Source organism: Haliotis rubra, unplaced genomic scaffold, assembly GCF_003918875.1.
Source record: "Haliotis rubra isolate DU_JTF1 unplaced genomic scaffold, ASM391887v1 Scf1558, whole genome shotgun sequence".
Classification (NCBI taxonomy): Eukaryota; Metazoa; Mollusca; class Gastropoda; order Lepetellida; family Haliotidae; genus Haliotis; species Haliotis rubra.
This window is the reverse complement of record NW_025765512.1, coordinates 61,144-82,983: the sequence shown is the minus strand read 5'-3', so window position 1 is coordinate 82,983 and position 21,840 is coordinate 61,144. Positions and strand designations below refer to the sequence as shown.

General features: G+C 38.4%; 1 protein-coding gene across 1 annotated transcript; it reads left to right on the top strand.

The window, feature by feature from the left end:
* Nucleotides 1–1,629: 1,629 nt before the first annotated feature.
* Nucleotides 1,630–9,213, top strand: LOC124270898 (cell death abnormality protein 1-like). The gene is made up of 5 exons (XM_046705962.1): nt 1,630–1,711; nt 4,969–5,079; nt 5,700–6,671; nt 8,184–8,268; nt 8,425–9,213. Exons 3-5 carry the CDS (start codon nt 5,714–5,716, stop codon nt 8,663–8,665), a joined length of 1,284 nt encoding a protein of 427 aa, XP_046561918.1. The 5' UTR covers nt 1,630–1,711; nt 4,969–5,079; nt 5,700–5,713; the 3' UTR covers nt 8,666–9,213.
* Nucleotides 9,214–21,840: the final 12,627 nt, after the last annotated feature.

Sequence of the window (21,840 nt, the reverse complement as noted above, 5' to 3'; positions counted from 1 at the left end):
GTTAAAGCGTCCGTTCGTCACGGGTTCGATTCCCCTCATGGTTAGAATGTGTGAAGCCCATTTTTGGTGTCCCCCGTCGTGATATTGTTGGAATATTGCTAGAAGCGGCGTAAGATCATACTAACTCATAGCATTTCTATGTCAGTTTATATAAATATATAACGTCAACGCCAGACGCTCTGTCGCGAAACAGATTCAACAGGGCATAAAGGGGTTTGGGTAAAGATAATATCAATTGATCACTGAAAATCAATGCTGCTTGCGGAAAGGGTATATATAGTATGTTCTGCCCTAGTGGTAGCACTTGCCACTCGTCCAATTTGCATAAAAACGTAAGCGTGTGTTGCCTGACACCTAACGACAATTCTCCTGCCATGCAATGGTAAAGTGCCAGGTTACCGTACATATGATGGACCAGACAACCAATCACATGAGAACGCATTTTTTGTCTTTACTGAAAAATAGATAACTCTAGTGGAGGATTCTGCAATGACATGAAATGAAACTCGTTCGTATAAACCGTTGGCTCGTCGATTCCCCACATGGATACAATATGTGAAGTCCATTTCTGGTGTCCCCCTCCGTAATATTACTGGAATATTGCTAAAAGCGGCGTAAAACCATACTCGCCATCACTCACTCACTCCCTTCCTCTGTACGGAGAGCTAGAGGTCGATGATTATACTCCGCGGTAAGACATGCTAACACGGTAAAACCGACTTTATTCATGGCACATACAACCAGCAAATCTTCACCTTACTCCATTCGATGCCATTCACATGAGGTAAGGCATCCTGGATTATGTTAAGGATTTTGACAATAATATTAAAAAAATCAAATGATCAATTTAAATCTCTTCAAAAACAGACACAATATTACGATTTCGAGTATGAGCATGTCATGAGCATGTGTTTATGAATAGCTGTCAAATGATGATGATACAATGTGTTTGCAAAATGGCAAGTGTTTTCAGCCCAACCTATGGCACCCGTCACAAACACATGTAGAGGCAAGGCAATTGTTCACCGGAAACAATCCATGTTATAAGAGATATCAATGTCAGAGTAAAAGCTTTACACGCTTTAAATGCGAGTTAAATACGACGATATCTTGCGTGGATACATATACAGCATAATGTTCTTTATATGGATAAAAGATTTTCAGTCCCGTCAACAGTATAGTGTGATGGAGGTGCGAAAAAACGAGGTTTTTGAAATATCAGCATTGTATGAAAAAATCCATTAAATTCAAGGTAACACCAACATATGCCTATAAGACATGTATAAACATGGATACACGTGTGTCTGTGTGTATGTACTGTAATGTATGACTATCATCGCCTATATTCCTCGTGAAACCTACTGTCAGTCGTGGCTATAGAAAGTCTAAATAGCGACATATAATCACCACAGTCAGTTTCAATGTCCCGATTAGTAAGCGACTTAAAAGCGACCTCAGTGCATGTTCGTCAACAATGAAGGTAACTGGAGTTAAGGAATATTGACATGCTTCTAGATTATACTATATCACTGTGCTTTTACCATTCACATCCGATGAAGGATTATACAATTGCAAGTTCGTCGCATGTGTGCAATCCACATCATTTTGATGTTTTTGTTACAGCCATTGCGTTTGATTGACGAGACAACAGATCTGAGATGTATTATCTGCCTGTACACACTTGTAGCAGCCATAACTGGAGGTCAGACAGGTAGGTAATGGACAGAGTGATTTCAGCATCTAGGAACAGATTAAAGTGTAAGTAAATGTACATAGCACACAATCTTGGCATCATCTGTGGTCTAACGATAAAATGGCCATTGATTATCATCAATGGAGCATACCAATAAATAGCTTGACAACCGGAACGAGAAATATGAAAGATCAGTGCGACTTGGTCGCCTGTTATATTTAGATCTACAACTTGAAGACCTGGAAAACACTCTCCACAACACAGTGACAAGGAAAATGGCTTCAGCATCCTTCATACAGAGCATACAACTCAAATATCCCTTTCATAGTTACAATTTTTGCTTGCCGAGGTGACGGTTACAATGTCTTCGTCAAATATTTCGAAATTTTATTCACTAAAATAAGCGTTACTCCTTGAACACTCCTTGAAAATAGTAAGAAACAACTGATTTAACGGCTATTGTAACATGGAAGACCAGGGTACAGCTGACAAAACGAGAATCATCGCTGAGATCATTTTAACGGCACTGCCCTTGTAGAAATCCATACCATGTCCTGATCAAATGGATGCGTTTCATGCAACAGGTTCATCTTCCCATGTCAAATGACGAGCATCACATTATCAATACTGACCCAATATTGACACGATCGCTGCGGTTCTCAGGTTGCAGTATCGTTTTCTGCATGACCGACCAACTAGTTGTGATCTGTTTCTAATAGTAAAGTAGAACGCCTGTGAGGTGAGGTGAAATTGGGTTTTACGTCGTGCTTGAGAATATTTCTCTCATATGACGAAGAAGGCCTGTGGGGGTTGATAAGTAACTGTGTAGGAAATTCAAGAATTTGAAACTTTCTCTACAATTGTCTGTGACGGTTCAGTTTCGATATATGTTATACATTGTCATGATGTTCTTAGTTCTTCAATTATATTTCTAACGAAACTCCTAATTCATAACACGTTTTGGAAAGGTTGACACAATAATCACTGACTGAGTTTGGTTTTACGCCGCTTTTAGCAATATTCCAGCAACATCACGGCGGGGGACACCAGAAATGGGCTTCATACAATGTACCCATGTGGGGATTCGAACCCGGGTCTTCGGCGTGACGAGCCAACGCTTTAACCACTAGGCTACCCCACCGCCCCGACACAATAATCAAAGGGAGACACTGTTTAGTCCACCGAGCTTATTCCACGGCGTTCCAAGGGAGTACATGAATTCAGTAGGTGAACTTGTCGCATAAGAAGCAATAACAATAGTCGAACATATGAAAGTGGAAATTACCAACGGATATTGAATTTGAACGAGTATTTTGTTTTCTTCAAATCCGTCCGCGTTGATACAACACAGTGAACACATTTCTATGTTCATTCATTCTGTTTGTGTTTGAGGGGACAGATGTGTTTATGGGTAACTGTTTCATGAAATTCAAATTTTGTCTGCAACTGTATGTAACAGTTTTGCTATATCGAATCTATATCTAATATTATACACTACACGCCAAAAGAAACGTTACCCTCCTATCTTTATGAATTACTGAAAAACTATCAAAGATATGTTAGAAAGTATTAGTTTACAAGAAAACTTAAAAACACAGCTTTATGCAAATCACGAAAAATAAATTCTCAAATGCATTCATATTTAGGTAAAATGCATCCTTTTCAGAAGAGTTAAATTGTCCAATTTTCGTCCATGCCGAAATACACTAACAACATTGATTTAGATGTCCAAAAGAAAGGTTGTAATATAATTCTGCTTTGAGACAAAGATAAACAATTTATAGTCACCATTTTTCAACTATTAAAACAAGAAACAATTGTTGTAGAGTATGTAATATTGTAAAATAATCATTCCTATGCTTCCAGTCTTTTAAAACATTTTCTGCTGATTTGCATTAGTGAAAACAAGTAAAACGTGTCTTTGGTATTGTGAAAAAGTGTTTAGGAACATCTAAAATTAATTTTGTTAACAGTTTTGCTTGCAAAGTAACATTGTTCCATTTTCTGTGTAAAAATAGCAATATCAATCGCCAAAACGCAGCAATATTCAATTATAGTATTTGCAACCATTTTACGTGTAGTATGATTCTATAGGGTATGAAGAGAGCCTAGAATACATGATATGATAGACAAGTACGAGAAATATGCCACGATTAACAGCTGAAGAGAGAGAAAGAGCCATTGGGGTGGTGCAGATGGGGTCGATGTACAATGCTGTTGCCAACGCCATCGGATGCCACCGTATCATGGTTATAATACTTGTTCAGGGCTTCAGTCAGACTGGGGTCACCGTAGACAGACCAAGAAGTACACGTCCACGCATCACAACGCCAGCTGAAGATAGGTACCTCCGTCACTAAGGCAGGAGGGTAACATTTCTTTTGGCGTTTAGTGTATATCCCCGTCATTTTGACCATTTAAAAAAAATTAAAACCTTTAAGGTCATAAAACGAAATTTTCAGGTCTGTTTGTAATAGTGCTATACATATCTATGGGATAGATACATTCTGAATACCTTTCTCTATTCATTCATGCTATTTGTGGTTCTTCTATTTAGTCTGAGGGCACATCTTATTTATGCCTCATATCATATTTCCCCGTTTTGTTTTCAGTTTGTAAGGGCTATGGAATAGAGTCATAGAATGTCATGAAAACACCACATCATTCAATTTTGGGTACTTATAAACAGAGACCGTATACCGATATATGGTCTCTGTTTTAAACAATTATTTGCAACATGTAACATTTGGACTTAGAATTAGCGCGGCCACCACGTGGCCTAAATAGGCTACCACGTTTCTTTACTATAGAGAATCGGTGTTTATCAAATTCAGTATCTAAAGATGTTATATATAGTAGTATAAACACCAAAGTGTGTATTTGAAAAGGGAATGAACTGTATCCAGTATTGTTTAGATTGTTGATTAAACATTTTGGGAAATTTGTTTTATTGAAGATTACAATAGTTCGCCATTGTAATCTAGACATAATATTGTGGTAAAGCCACGTTAGAGTTATCAGAACGAAACTGTTAATCACTTTGTGGACAAATTGTAGAAATACGCTAATTGTACGCAAATCGTCAAACCGTCTCCATCTAGGATAGAACAAACTCAAAGGGACCACTAATTTTAGTTGGATGAAACCATAGTCATAGGCACTGTGACTATGCTGTGGCCGAAACACATGTGCAGTTTACTGTAATTAAAAGCAAAGAACAGTGCAAAAGAATTAGACATATTTAAATAAATATACATTGCTTCATGACTTCACAGATGGTGCAACATGCCGGGATTCAAGTCCAACGTTATGTATCAAGAGTCTTTGTGGAAATCCAGGTATCGCTGAACACTGCCGGAGGACGTGCGGTCGCTGTAACGTAACGGGTTTGTGTTGCTGTCTATATATTTGTATTCCTTCCAACTTGAACACATGCAGAGATGTATGACAAACCAACATTGATACAGTAATATGTGAATTGCTTATGTGGCATATTAAACAATGATTCAGTGTCAGTTAAGGCTATCCATGGTGAGATTCATAGTACCAGGGTGCCGTTGTACAAAGCGACCTTAGCGCTGAGGTGAGCGTAACTCCCATACCTGAACATAGACATAAGGTATTCTTAGCGCTAGGGTTGTTTTGTACAAGGGCACCCTGGCTTATCAACACCTTTTCACCTTAATCGTCAAGATATGTCAAATGATTGCCAATGCTAAAATGTGACCAACTGTATTAATGTTTGGTCATATTGTACTTGTTCACATCTGCTTCATTTCGCTTTGAAGATAACATGAATGAAGCTTCGAATTCCCAAATCGAAACAATTATGATCTTTTTCATAAAAAAAACCATAACCATTTTGGTTTGGCTGAAATATGATCAATATGAAATATGATGAAAAACTGCTGTAATTGTCTAAATCTGAGGTACTGCTTGTGCATAAACGTCATAACGAAATGACGGATAAATCCATAATTCATTTTTCTGTATTTCATTTTATTAGATTGTGCAGTAGGTATGTACAGGACTGGCGACTCCTGCACAGAATGTCAGAGACAAACTCAGGATGACCATGATGGATGTACCAGAACGTGTCCGGAAATGGGAAGATGGGGAGACGCATGTAGAAAACAATGTGGAGTTGGATGCCGGAGTCTGGTGTGCTATCAGTGGTCAGGGGAGTGTGTTGATGGTTGCATTGGGGGGAAATATGGACAACGTTGTGACCTCAACTGTGACCACTGTGGTGTCTGTGGCAATGGAGTCTCGAACTGTGACCGTGAAGATGCTTCTTGTATCTGTGGGTGTTCAGGAAACTTGTACGGAGTTAAATGTAACAAACATTGCAATAGCAAGTGTCTAAATACATCCTGCAATAGCACAACAGGTGCATGTACACATGGATGCCTAAAGGGTAGGTTTGGATCGCAGTGCAACACAGCCTGCAGTGCCACATGTCTTCACGGTACATGCTACCAGAATGGATCATGCATGACGTGTGTACAGGGATATCATGGTGAACAATGTCGGGAGAGGTGTTCCAGGAACTGTGGTATTGAGACATGTAGTAGAGATGGGAGATGCAGTCCTTGTAAACCTGGCTACTTCAAAACACACTGCCAGGAGAAATGCAGCGACAATTGTCTGAATGAAACATGCAGTCAGAACAACGGGAAATGTGATTATGGTTGTGTTTCGGGCTGGCATGGCGACACCTGTTCTGTTAAATGTCCTGAGAACTGTGCTACCGACAAGTGCAGCAGAGACAATGGTTCATGTTCAGAGGGATGTGTAGCTGGTGCTTACGGTCAGCACTGTACCCTGACATGCAGTAGCCACTGTACAGACATGGAATGTTCCACTAAACCTGTCTGTACTTTGGGATGTCAAGCAGGACTGTGGGGAGAATACTGTGACAACGAGTGTCCCGACCACTGTTCAGTGTGCAACAGAAGCACTGGGTCCTGCCTGGAATGTGAGCATTAACTATACTGTAACAAGTCTTGATATGATGACTGTCAGAAATGTATTTTGATATCCAAATGTAACTTGGGTAAAGTGTAATCCCAAATCCCAAATATAGCTTGTGTTACACGTGGAGCACGTTCTAAATATTATTGTATGTTCATAAGTTGAGGCTGTTATGAATTCTTTATTGTAAAGAAAATGAAAGTTGGATTTTAAAAACATAGTTGCCCTTATAAGATAATCTTAATAGTAAATGTATTTCTTTTCCTTTCTTGAAATACATTTTTACTCTTGTCGGACTATTATCAGGGTATATATGCTGTTATCACTTCCTGAATTCACAGCTAGTCACGGTCCTAACATAACCCAGATTATCGGGCCGGCAAAGCTTTGTATGCTAATCTTCGTTCTACTGGAGATTACCATGACAAGTGTAACACGACGGTGTTATGTGCCCTTTGATGTTAAGACGGTTTCTGTGCTCAGATTTGTGTTATGGGTCTATTTAAAGGTATTTATTTGTTATTTAACTAGCTACACATATTACAAATGGTAAAACAGAGGGCACAGCTTACAATTGCAGTCCTATTCTGAGGCTTCTTTAAGTAAATATTGCACTGTGAAACACATTGCATTGTTTCCAGTGTAAGTAAAGGGTAGGCTTGGCGAAATTTAGTATAGTATATTTAAGTTCATATCGAAGATAGAAGAATATCTAATGAAAGATATGAAAACAAATTGTCAAATAGCAAATGTCAGGTAATCAGTAAGCTGTGTCATATTCATCATGATGTAAAGAATATACATCGATATTATCCTCTCTCAAGCAAATAAAGCAAAATATCTAAAGAGGCTGTGGTGGACGTTAGTGAGTGTGTTTGTTTTAGGAGTTGTAGAACGAGTGGCACGAGATTTACGTAGATTTTCTCCAGCGTGACAAGAATCTCAATCCAAGTACAACTATTGCTTTCCTTACATTCATATTCCTTGTCCATGTTTCCTTGTGAAACTGAAAGTTGTACAGCATCAGAGATATAAGCTTTGTATTTATATGAAAACTCGGCAGATACTATCCATCACTCATCCATCCATCCATCCATCCATCCATCCATACACTCATCCATCCATCTATCCATACACCACATCCATCCATCTATCCATACACCACATCCATCATCCATAAATCCATCCATCCATCCATACACACATCCATCCATCCATCTATCCATACTACACATCCATCATCCATCCATCCATCCATCCATACACCCATCCATCCATCTATCCATACACCACATCCATCATCCATAAATCCATCCACCCATACATACATACATACATACATACATACATACATACATACATACATACATACATACATACATACATACATACATACATACATACATACATACATACATACATACATACACACACATACAGACAGACAGACATACAGACATTAGAATTATTCTGCTGTACTGTGCAGAGAAATATTACAATGCTACTGTTGTCATAGTTTCAGGGTCCCTTCACAGACTTGTCGTCGTCTTGCCAGCATGTCTCGGTGTTTTCATCCTTGTCATTGCCGTCATGATCGTCAGGTGAAATCTTTGCAAACTCTTTTTGATACAAGCGAAAGAAATTGCGCCGGGTCAAACCTTATAACATTAACAGAAATGCCTTCTTGGTCTGTGTGTATCTGAAACCTTTAACATATATTCATGAACACCTTTAACGACTTAACTTGTTTCTATCAGGAGGAGAGAGTGTACGTCTTGTCCGGGTTTCCACAGAAGTATATCACCAATCAACCCTGACAGCAGACCAGAAGAAATCTCACTGCAAGAGTTTAATGTATCACGCAACAGTGAAAATTCTCAGTATGACGTGATCCCGGATATAAATAACGACCTCGCTGTGGAAGAGAGAGACTACGAACAACTGCAAGCACCCCGACCAGACACTGGCTACATGCCGTTATTATATACTTGGCAGTGAGATAAACTTGAGTGTCAGTAAAAGATCCTCTATTTATTACCTGTGTCACTGCAATTTGATGATGTCATCAACAGTGTCTTATTACCTGCAACAATATTTCTATCAATATTGCGTGTATGTATATATTGTATATGATCTTTGAATGCTTTCCTGTATGACTATATGGTTTTCAAAATACGTACTTTTGTCCTCACAAGCACGGAAATGAGACATGAAAGGATTATTACGTGATGTCTTAAATGCAACTATATTCGTTGTGTGTCATGTAGAGTAGTGTTTGACAGTTCCTATGTAAATGGGCGGTGGGGTAGCCTAGTGGTTAAAGCGTTCGCTCGTCACGCCGAAGACCCGGGTTCGATTCCCCACAAGGGTACAATGTGTGAAGCCCATTTCTGGTGTCCCCCACTGTGATATTGCTGGAATATTGCTAAAAGCGGCGTAAAACTAAACTCACTCACTCCTATGTAAATGTCAGGAACAGCAACAAATATATCTCTAATTTTGTACAGAGTTGCTCACATATTTTTGTCAATAAATCATTATAAAGTCGTTTATTTACAATGCGTTCTTGATAGATTCCTTCGCCTTTCTGACGTGTTTGGAAATGGGCGAAAATCAAAATGTTATAAGATATTTGCATTTTTCCTTAACAGAATATACATGATACACTCAGTAAGGTCAGGTCAGCCCCCTCAGAAAAAAATTTGTTTCATTCACTGGTAAGAGTGGATGACCATTCATAAAGAATGGTGAATAAAAAGAGATTGGTACTTATTCCACTGTAGTATTCGACAAAATGCTTTGCCGCTTTGGGTAACCAAATGGAATATACTTAGAATCAGTGCACATCTTGACTGGACATGCGAAATACGTACAGGGTAGTCAAGTAATAAGTTGGAAATTACTCGACTTACATATAACGGTATGGTAGTTTTGGTTGTGGCAATTCTTCACAACTGCAGAAATGTTGGTACGTTTAATCCGAAAAGAATACATTTGATGAAGATGCTGATTTTGCAACACAGTAGGTGGGTGATTGTGTTGGAATGGGTACGAGTAGGGGGAGAGAGCGGTTGTTTGAAACATGATATACGTGAGCGTATACTGTGGAAAGGGATCCTGGGTAATGAATGACAGTAGCACAAAGATGGCTACATTATGCATAGTTATGGCTCCAAAATGTAATTTAAGAAAGAAATATGTATGGAAAGTGTTTGATGCAGACGCAATAGATTGTGGGTAGGTAGTTATATTTGTTATGAATGTTGTTGGAGTAAACTGTAGTTATATTGCTTTGTGAATATTGTACATACGCATCAGTCACTTTACTCATTTGTTTTTAGCGGTATGTAAAATACAAAAACAATTAACTCCCTTGTATCTTCCGGAAGTACCTGTACATGTGTTTCCCATGCTCAGTTCAAATGTAACCGCCGATGTGCGAAGAAGGTATATTAAACTTTTAACCCCAACTTGGATGCCTTTGTCGTTCATGAGTGAGAAGCACGATGTCAACAGGTTATGGGCCCAGGCAACGGTTGATGTTCGACGGAGAGGAAGAGAAATATGAACTATGGGAGGTGAAATTCCTCGGACATATGCGTTTGCAGAAATTATACGACGTGATATTACCGACCGAAGAGTCGTCAGAGAGCTCCCCTCTGCTAGCAAAAATGCTGATGCTTTTGCTGAGTTGGTGCAATGCCTGGACGATAGAAGCTTAGCCCTCGTAATGAGGGATGCTAAGGATGATGGAAGAAGAGCACTGAAAATTTTACGAGAACATTATTTAGGAGCGGAAAACCACGAGTCATCTCGTTATACACAGAACTCACATCGCTGAAGATGGGGAACGGAGTGTACAACTGACTATGTAATCAAGGCGGAGACTGCCGCGAATTCTTTGAAAATGGCAGGTGAGACAATTAGCGATAGCCTCTTGATAGCAATGGTACTTAAAGGTTTACCTTCTTCATATAAAACCTTTGCTATAGTGGTAACACAAAAGATAAGACCATGACTTTTCGGAGTTTAAAACGGCTCTGCGAAGTTATGAAGAGACTGACAAAATACAATATACACGTAAAGGTGAAGACAGTATTATGACATTCAAGTGTTATTCATGTGGAAAGCCCGGACATAGAGCATCAGAGTGTAGAAGAAGGAATCAGCAACAGACACAAGGACCAAAGAAGTATTATCCAAATGGAAACAAGAAACAAGGCCGATGGTGTGACATATGCAAAAGTCCAACACATGACACAAGATTTTGCCGGAAGAGAGATACTGCCAAAAGTGTGAGTAATGAGAAAGAAAATTGTGAGCCAGAACATTCATATTTAGCATTCAAGGTTAGTGTTCAAGATGAAACTGGGGATCTTCTTAACAATCTTCTTGTGGACTGTGGAGCTACAACACATATCATAACTGACAAAGACAAGTTTGTTAATTTTGACGAGATTTTCCGCACATCTGAACACTACATCGAGTTTGCTGATGGAAGTAGAACTAACGGGATTGTCCAAGCTAAAGGTGAAGCATGTGTTTCTTTGTGTGATGTCGACGGTAAGCAACACAAAGTGATTCTGGAGGATGCGTTATATGTTCCATCGTTCAACCAAGACATTTTGTCTGTGCAGGCAGCTACAAACAAGGGAGCAACCATCAATTTTAATCCTGACAGAGCATGTTTGAAGGCTCCAGACGGTACTACCTTCAACATACTAAAACATGGTAAACTTTATTACTTGAACAACACTGTTTCATCTAAATGTGTTACTCATTCAGCCCAAGACTGGCATAAGATTCTTGGACATTGTAACATGAAGGATGTCATGAAACTAGAAGAGGCAGTAAATGGTATGAAGATTGCTGGTAAGGCACAGAATGATGTATGTGACACTTGTGCTAAGGGAAAGATGTTCCAGTGGATAGATAGGAAACCTGACAAACGAGCAACTAAGACACTTGAGATGGTTCATTGTGACTTAGCGGGACCCATTGAGCCATCAGCTCGTGGTGGTTTTAGATATGTTCTATCATTTGTTGATGATTGCTCAAGTACTGTTACCTTGTATCTCCTGAAACAGAAAAGTGACACACCAGCAGCTACAGAAAAATTCTTAGCAGATATGGCACCATTTGGAAAAGTGGTCACCTTGAGGACTGACAACGGGACAGAATTCACCAGCGAGAAATTTAGGCACATTCTCATCAAGAACAAGATACGTCACCAGAGGTCAGCACCGTACTCACCCCATCAGAACGGAACAGTAGAAAGGGCATGGCGTTCCCTATTCGACATGGCGAGATGCCTCATCATTGAAGCCAAGTTACCCAAGACTCTGTGGTCATATGCTATCATGACTTCAGCGTACATTCGGAACCGGTGTTACAACAAGAGACTAAACAAGACACCATTTGAGGTTATGACAGGTCAGAAGCCAAATCTGTCAAATATGCATGTTTTCGGCACAGCTTGTTTTGCTTATGTTCAAGGGACGAAGAAACTGGACAATCGCAGCGAAAAAGGTGTTTTCGTTGGATATGATCGTGAAAGCCCAGCCTACCTGGTCTACTTCCCTCAACAGGATGAAGTCAGAAGAATAAGATGTGTGAAATTCACAGAAACATTTACAGAAACTGTTTATGAACCTGACTATGAGGAAGAACAGGAAATCTACAAGAGACCTGAGGCTGAAGAAACTAAAGAACAGGAGAAAGAAGAAACACAACATGAAGAGAACAAAGGTCCAATGACAGAAGGAAACCAAAAGCAACAAGAAGTCGAGCCAACGCGTAGATATCCCAAACGACAAACTACAAAACCCAAACGCATGGAGGACTATGTGTGTGAATCAGACATATCTGAATCTGAGGATAGTGCAATGTACACTGTACACTACTGCTACAAAATGGCGAGCATTCCAACTACATATGATGAAGCAATGTCATCGCCTGACAAAGAGAATTGGTATCAAGCAATGGAGGAAGAAATGACAGCATTACGTGACAATGAGACATTCGAAATCACCAACCCACCAGCAGGTAAATCGACAGTGGGGGGAAGATGGGTATTTGACATAAAATCTGGTCACGGCGGTGAGAGATATAAAGCAAGGTATGTAGCCAAGGGATATTCACAAGTTCCAGGCATCGATTACCATGAGACTTTTGCTCCTACTGCCAAAATGACCTCAATTCGGACTCTATTACAGCTTGCGGTTCAGCGAGATATGGTAGTTCATCAGATGGACGTCAAGACAGCATACCTGAACGCGCCAATCGACTGTGAGATATATGTTCACCAACCAGAAGGATTTGAGGTTCAAGGTGAAAATGGTGAAAAGCTTGTGTGGAAATTGAAGAAATCATTGTATGGTCTGAAGCAGAGTGGTAGAAATTGGAATTCATTGCTTCATACATTTCTCATAGAAAATCTGCAGTTTGAACAGTCACTTGCAGATCCCTGTGTGTATTGTCAGAGTATGGAGGGTTCTCCTGTGATTATGATAGTGTGGGTGGATGATATCATAGTTGCTGCTGAAAATGATACAAACCTTCAACATGTGAAAAATGTATTGTGTGAAAGATTCAATATGAAGGATCTAGGAAAACTGTCAAGTTTTCTTGGAATTGAATTCAGCTGGGAAGGAAACAGTGTGGAAATGAAGCAGACGAAACATATGGAGAAGATGCTGGAGAAATTCGGTATGAAGGACTGCAAACCAAAGGCCATTCCTTGTGAACAGGGTGTCGATAAATCAGGCGACGAGCTGACGACACAAACTTGATGATCCGAGACTGTACCGGAAATCGTAGGGAAGTTTGATTTATATCATGACTTCGACAAGACCAGACCTATGTTATGTCGTAACTAAACTCTCTCAATATATGGCCAAGCCAACATCAACTCATCTTGGTATGGCTAAACAAGCATTGAAATACATCAGAGGCACCAGTGACAAAGGTTTGAAATATTTTAAATCATCTCTTCCACTTGAACTTGTGGGATATTCAGATGCAGACTGGGGATCATCACCTGATAGGAAAAGCATTACTGGTTATGCATACCGGTTGAGTGATAATGGAGCTCTGATTTCATGGAGAAGTAAGAAACAACCAACTGTGGCGCTGTCAACCTGTGAGGCCGAATATATGGCCATGGCAGCCTCAGTACAGGAGGGTAAATTTCTCCGACAATTGTGGAAAGACATGAGTGGAGACTGTGACTCATTTACTGTAATGGTCGATAATCAGGGCGCAATTGCATTAGCAGAAAACCCTGTGACCCAGCAGAGGTCCAAGCATATAGACATTAAATACCATTTCATTAGATCTGAAGTCCAGAGCGGTATGGTAGAACTTGCATACATTGCGTCAGAACTGAATGTGGCTGATGTCTTCACCAAGCCGGTGTCATCAATCAGACTGAGAAGACTTGTCAAACTCAGTAACCAGTAAGACATTGATCATGTGTATATAGTACATAACTACAGTTCAAGTGGGGGTGTTGGAGTAAACTGTAGTTATATTGCTTTGTGAATATTGTACATACGCATCAGTCACTTTACTCATTTGTTTTTTAGCGGTATGTAAAATACAAAAACAATTAACTCCCTTGTATCTTCCGGAAGTACCTGTACATGTGTTTCCCATGCTCAGTTCAAATGTAACAGCCGATGTGCGAAGAAGGTATATTAAACTTTTAACCCCAACTTGGGGATGCCTTTGTCGTTCATGAGTGAGAAGCACGATGTCAACAAATGTCATGTTCTTTGCATGTACGAATGCTTGCTTTCAAAGACATTTGGCAACAAATGTACACCAACGTTTAACAAGTATGAAATGGATAAAACGCTTTGTTCGAAAGAGCAATGTTGTGCGAAAATGGAAACCCTTACCTGGAATACAAACTGTATCTTGCATTTTGAAATGCATTTTCAACAACAAATATTTCACGTTTTTTAACAGCGGTTTAACAGCTTTTAATACGGTATTTTGTAATATTGAGAGAAATAATAATCAGATTACTATCAGCCAATCACCACACTCACAAAAACATGGACACACTGTAAAGGCGGGGCTATGCGATGCTAATGAGGTTATGGTGTGACTTTCAGTTGTTTCATCAGGATCATATCATTCAAGACCTTAGTCCTATTTACAGTTTTCTTTTTTTATGACAGGGTATATTCTTATTTAAGGCACCTGAAACCAAAACGGGTGTTCGATACTATTCCCTGTTCTATCTTATACCATAAGCCCCACTTCTGTTCAAGTGGTCTCTTGAAGTGACTTTTCATATGTTTGACGGTGATCTATAACAGACAAGTGAAAAGCATTATACGCGATATTTGATTAGAATGATAAATTGTTTTATCTCTATGATTGACTGTGATTGACTTTGAAAAACATGAAACAGGTCGTCTATGCAGTTTCCTGACTAATGAACAAATGATATATATATATATATAACAAATAAGTCTTCATATGTTCATATGGCTTTGTTGGCAGAACGATCTGAGATACCATTTCCTTGTCAGGCAAAGATACTAGATGACACTACAATGTCCTGCAAACCCCACCAAACACATAGGTGCCGTGAACTTCAGTTTTTGTTGATAAAAACATTTTTCAGACTCATTTCATTGCACACACACGCTCACACGCACACACATACACACACATGTAAAATATCATCATCCCACATGTTCCAGGGGCTGTGGGGTAGCCTAGTGGTTAAGCGTTCGTTCGTCACGCCGAAGACCCGGGTTCGATTCCCCACAGGGGCATATTGTGTGAAGCCCGTTTCTGGTGTCCCCCGCCATGATACTGCTGGAATATTGCTAAAAGCGGCGTAAATCCCAACCCACTCACTCAATCACTCAATCACTCACTCACCCAATGCTCCACATACATCTACACTCAGGTGAGGCAGTATGGGTACGAATATCCAACATGACATTCGTTAATGCACGTCCACCGAAGATATGGTTCAGCTAGAACTGACAATGGTAATTTCGCTGAGCCAGGACTCTCACTAACTCCAAATGAATATGTTTCTTCTCACACTAACTGTAAACACAATGACAAACTATCCTTTCATCATGTTTATAACTGTTCACTCTTAGATAGAACATATTGTCTATTGCTAATATATATTATAAAATTGACACTTGAACTACATAATGTGGCATGCACATTGGCATGTTTGTAGCACACTATACAATACCAAGTTGGAATGTTACCAACGGTGGGGGTGTCAAATTACAATTGGTGTTAAAGTGTCAATACACAATGTTATGTGTCAGTGTTCACATGGTACAATATCACTTGCCCATGGAAAGAGGAATGTGATCAGTGTTGTCTTTGATTGTCCAGTATTCACGAGGAGCACCGAGAAAGTGTCTATCAAATCCTGCGTTTAAGGAGGCACCAGGAAAGAAAAAGACTATAATATTGATCTGTGACTTTCTATGGGCTAACATTGTGTCCTCAAAAGTTGAGGTGTGAATTATTATGACATTATGGTTGTCTGTTTTTTGTTTGTTTTGTTTGTTTTTTCTAATGCTATATCAACCCATCACTGATAGTACTGGTATTGTAATTATATTTTCAGTGTCAGCGGCATGGTATTTCTTTGAAGCTTCACAATCATGTGTTGTACTCGCTTTGGGTCCTTAACCTGGTAAATGTTGAGCTACAAGCAGGTGATGCTTTAATTTATTTATTTTTGTGGGGTTTTTTTACGCTCTAAACTCATGATGGACGGTATGGTTTGATTATGATTACTGGTGTTTGTAGATTCTTTTGAGGTCATAACCCGTTAAATATTCTCCTAAATGAAATTAGCAGTATTATGATTCCATTTTAAAGACGCTACATTTTTTTATTTGATAACTATATCACGAGAGGTCACCATGATCTGATGGTCACGGGTGTTTTTAAGAATACATGTGTATCAGCGTTGTCGAATAACATACTCATGAGTGATCGTGCTACGTTCAATAAATTTATAGTATTTTGCATTCATACAATGTGCTCAATAAGCTATCTCTGCTAATTAACACTTGACTCAACTACTGTATTATCCAAATCATTATTATACATTTGTTCATTACCCTTTTGATTTCCGTCTATGGTAAAGCATTGAATATGTCTATATAGAATAGGATATGTAACAAACAACAGTACAACAGTACTCACGTTGTTTCACAACACAATGCATCTAATAGCACAGGTATCCAGTCCGTTTTGGTTGTGCCCCGAACATGCATCCTTAACACACACACATTCTCGTGCTAAGCGCCCACATCGTGGTCTCTCGCAATGGACATGAGTCGACATGGATACAAACTTATTACTGTTAACTATGATATTATATAGATATTTTGGGCAATTGATATGAATATGATTAACTCTCTCTCTCTATGTATATATATGTATGTATGTGTGTATATGTATATATGTGTATGTGTGTATGTGTATGTATTTGTGTGTATGTTTATGTGTATACATGTATGTGTGTGTATGGTCACGGGTGTATATGTGTATGTATATATATATATATGTGTGTGTATGTATAAATTATATATATGTGTGTGTGTGTGTTTGTGTGTTTAAATCGCAACCCGTTAAACAATTGCTTAAATGAAATTGACACGTTTACGGCTTCATTCTTAAAGCGCATGGACGCTATGTTTTGATCTGATAATTATGACATAAGAGGTCACCATGATCTGAATAACATACTCATGGGTGATCGTGCTACGTTCAATACATTCATAGTCGTTTGCATTCATACAATGTGCACAATAAGCTATCTGTGTCAATTAACACTTGACTCAACTACTGTACTATACAAATCATTATTATACATTTTTTACATTACCCTTTTTATTTCCGTCTATGATAAAGCATTGAATATGTCTATATAGAATAGGATATGTAACAAACAACAGTACTCACGTTGTTTCACAACACCATGCATCTAATCGCACAGGTATCCAGTCCGTTTTGGTCGTGCCCTGAACATGCATCCTTAACACACACACACACGCACACATTCTCGTGCTAAGCGCCCACATCGTGTTCTCTCGCACATGCACATGCGTTGACACGGATACAAATCTCCTCACTACTGTTAACTACGTTTTGATGTAGATATTTTGGGCAATTGATATGACTAAGACTTTCATTTATAGGCAATTTGAAAACATTATATATATGAAATTTTCTCGAATTTTCCTCTCACTAAATAGACAAATGTTTTTTGTCTTTGTATTTCCTGTTTTACCCTTTCCTCTTCTGTTTGTTTGATTATTTCTGTTATGAATGTGACAAGAAAAGAATGCCCTTGTTTTGTTTACGTATTATATCATTAAGTTATGTTGTTGGTGTGTGCCTATGCAGTTTTGCATCCTCAAGACCCACTGTCTACTATATTTGTCACCAGTTTCTAATTTTCGATGTCGGTTAAAATATCACAATATAGACAGGCAGTGGGTACATTTGCTGCAGCACTTCATTCTAAACACTCAGCATAAATGCTTTAAGGATAGTCCATCTAAATGTACGTAGTCTTAAGGAAAAATTAAGATATTTTAAGAGTTGAACTTGGATTTTATGATGTGATATGTCTAACCGAAACTTGGTTAACTTCCGATACAAATAACATTGATATAAATATTCCTGGCTTTCATCTACCTTTCCGTAAAGACAGACAAACTCGCGGTGGCGGTGTAGCAGTGTATGTAAAAAGATACTATTTGTGCGTTGTTGATGTCTGATTTAGACATAGTCGGACTTGAGGCGATATGGATACAGACTAAATGTAAAACAAGAAACTACCTGATTGGGAACTGTTTATCGCGCCGACAAGAGCTCCGAATATTGGAATTTGATCGATGAATCAATAGGTAACGCAGTTGATCTTAATATGCAGACAATTATAACCGGTGATTTCAATAATGACGTTCTTCATGGCAATAATCAAAAGATAGACTTTATACAAAGTTACTACGGCCTTCGACAAATAATCACGGATGCTACTAGAATAACCGCAAGTAGTAAAACTTTGATCGATTTGATATTTGTTTCTCGCGTTGACGTTGTTAAAGATTCTGGTGTATTAGATCCAATATGCAGCGATCACTGCCCCGTATTTGTTAACATAGCAGAAATGATGCAGCACAAGAATTCATTCAAAAGGAAAATCTATAATTATTCTTCAATGGATGTTAATGGTATGAATGAAACCATCAAAGAGATAAACTCAGATATATTTTTCTCTTCGGGGAACTTAGATAATATCACTGAAAACCTTACATCCTTGTTATTGAATATCATGAATGAATATATTCCAAATAAAACTGTAACAATTAGAACCAAAGATCCCGCGTGGATGAATAACAAAATCCGATCCTTAATAAGAAAAAACGAAATCGTGTTCATAAGATTGCAAAAAACAGAAACCTTCCTGATGATTGGACTAAGTTCAGAACACTTCGGAACAAAGTAATAGCAACAGTTAGAAATGCAAAACGTGCTTTTGATGCACGAGTTGATGAAACTATAAATAACACTCATGGTGCTAAAATGTGGTGGCGATTAGTTAAGAATTATGTTAAAACAAATTCGATAAAATCGTCCTTTCCATCAATTGTCAGCAATAACATAGTTTATGACAATGAACAAGATATTGCTGATGTACTCAACTCATTTTTCTCAGAACAATCCCAAGTTGCTGATCCTAACGCCGATCTGCCTGATTTCGAACCGCATGAAATCGATCATCCTATGTCATCTATCACAATAAGTAATGGAGATGTTCGCGATATTCTTCTGAGTCTAGATACATCGAAAGCCATGGGGCCTGATGGCATTGGAATCATTCTGAAACTAACTGCAACCTCTTTAACCCCGTTGTTAGCTAAGTTGTTCAACATCTCCCTTCGTAATAAAACGTATCCTACTTCTTGGAAACTAGCTTCGGTGATTCCCCTTCATAAGAAAGGTGATGAACACGATTGCTCAAACTATAGACCTGTAGCGTTAACAAGCTGTGCCGCTAAAGTTTTTGAGAAATGCATTTTTAAATACGTCTTCAACTTCCTCAGGGATAACAATATTTTATCAAACTTACAATCCGGATTTATGTCTGGTGATTCTACAGTAAATCAACTAACTTATCTTTATAATTTTATCGCAAGTGCCGTAGACCAAGGAAAGGAAATCAGAGCGGTATTCTGTGATGCAAGTAAAGCCTTTGACAAAGTTTGGCACAAAGGTATTATTCATAAACTTTACGCTTATGGTATACAGGGAGAACTTTTGGAGTGGTTTGAAAGTTATTTAGATAGTAGAATGCAGAAAGTGGTAATAAATGGATATAGTTCAGGTATCAAATCTGTGGAAGCTGGTGTACCCCAGGGTTACGTATTAGGACCACTTTTGTCATCATTTATATTAATGACATTGTAGATGGTATAGACAGTAACATTCGCCTTTTTGCTGATGATACATCAATATATGCTATAATAGATGATCATATTACAGCAGCCGCAATTATAAACAATGATTTGGCAAAGATTTCAGACTGGGCCAGAAAGTGGCAGGTAAGTTTTAATCCTAGTAAGACTGAGAGTATAACATTCACTCGTAAAATGAAAAAGTATGCCAGGCCGAACTTACTAATGAATGGCGAAACTATTAAAGAAGTTGATAACCATAAACACTTAGGTATAACACTTCAAAGCGATTGTTCTTGGAAAGTTCATATAGGTGACATGGTAAAGAAAATTAGTCCAATGATCAATTGTCTGAGAAGTTTGAAATATCGTTTATCTCGGAAAACGCTAAATACTTTATATAACTCCTTTATCTTACCACTTTTTGATTACTGCTGTCATATATGGGATAACTGTACGATTGAACAGGCGATTTTACTGGAAAATTTACACTTAGACGCATTAAGAACTATATGCGGTGCGGTTCGTGGCACCAGTCATGATAAAATATACATCGTCTGACTCCTGATTATATGAATGATCTTGTACCAGGTAGAGTATTTCAACAAAGCAACTATAATCTTAGAGATAGTACTTCCATTCAAACTACTAACTGTAGAACCCAAAGATATTCTCAGTCATTTTTACCGAGCTATTTCCGTGAGGCAGTTTAAAACCATGATAAATCCAACAAAAACTGACAACTACTTTGATTTAAATTTTGGGACTAGATTTTGTCAAATCATCCATTGTCGCCTCAAGCTCGGCTGTAGTGATCTGAACGCAGACAGATATAATCGACATATATCAGAAACAGCTAAGTGTTCATGTGGTCATTATAACGAAGACGTCATTCACTACCTTTTTACATGTCGGAACTATCAAAATTTAAGAACAACGGTGTATTTTTATATTCAAGGATACGATGTGAAAACTACCTTATACGGTAACGGCGCATTGGATAACTCAACAAATTGTGACATTCTAAACTCATTACACCAGTTCATTTCTAAAAGTAAGCGCTTTCAGTGATTATCACCTCTACATATACATGTATATTCAACGCAAGACAAGATTTATATAACTTGATTTTCTGCGGCAGCTCTTTTCGTTGCTAGGCACAACCAACACCATAACCAAATATTTATTATTCAATCATTTTTCTGAGTGTAATTTTGTTTCAGTAGTATTCTTTTCTTGTCGGACTATTTCAAATATGTATCCAGCTATATTGGAACAGAGTACTGGAGCGGCGTTTATATAAGCCACTTGGCTTGTTCGCCTATCCAGGTTTCTCTATTGACGGAATAAAAATATGTTTAAAACATATGGTTCAGCTGTAAGATAAAACATTTTCCATTTCCCTCAGCTGCGCATAGATCTTTTACGGTTGACATACATCGTATCAATGTGAATAAAGGAGCAACTTTTGTCTATTGCATCCATAGAGTTATGTGCTTCATGTTTGACTCACCAACTTCTAGAATGCCGATCAAGGAATTAGAAAGCACAAAAGATTTAAAAATAAAATCAATGATTAGATGTTTTAATCCTAACGCCACGGAGCTTGGTAGATTTAAACATAAAACCACTGACTGTATCTGTGCGAGACCAACTTCCTGTGCACCATTGTAAGTGGCAACAGGAAAAAGGAAATAGAAAGGT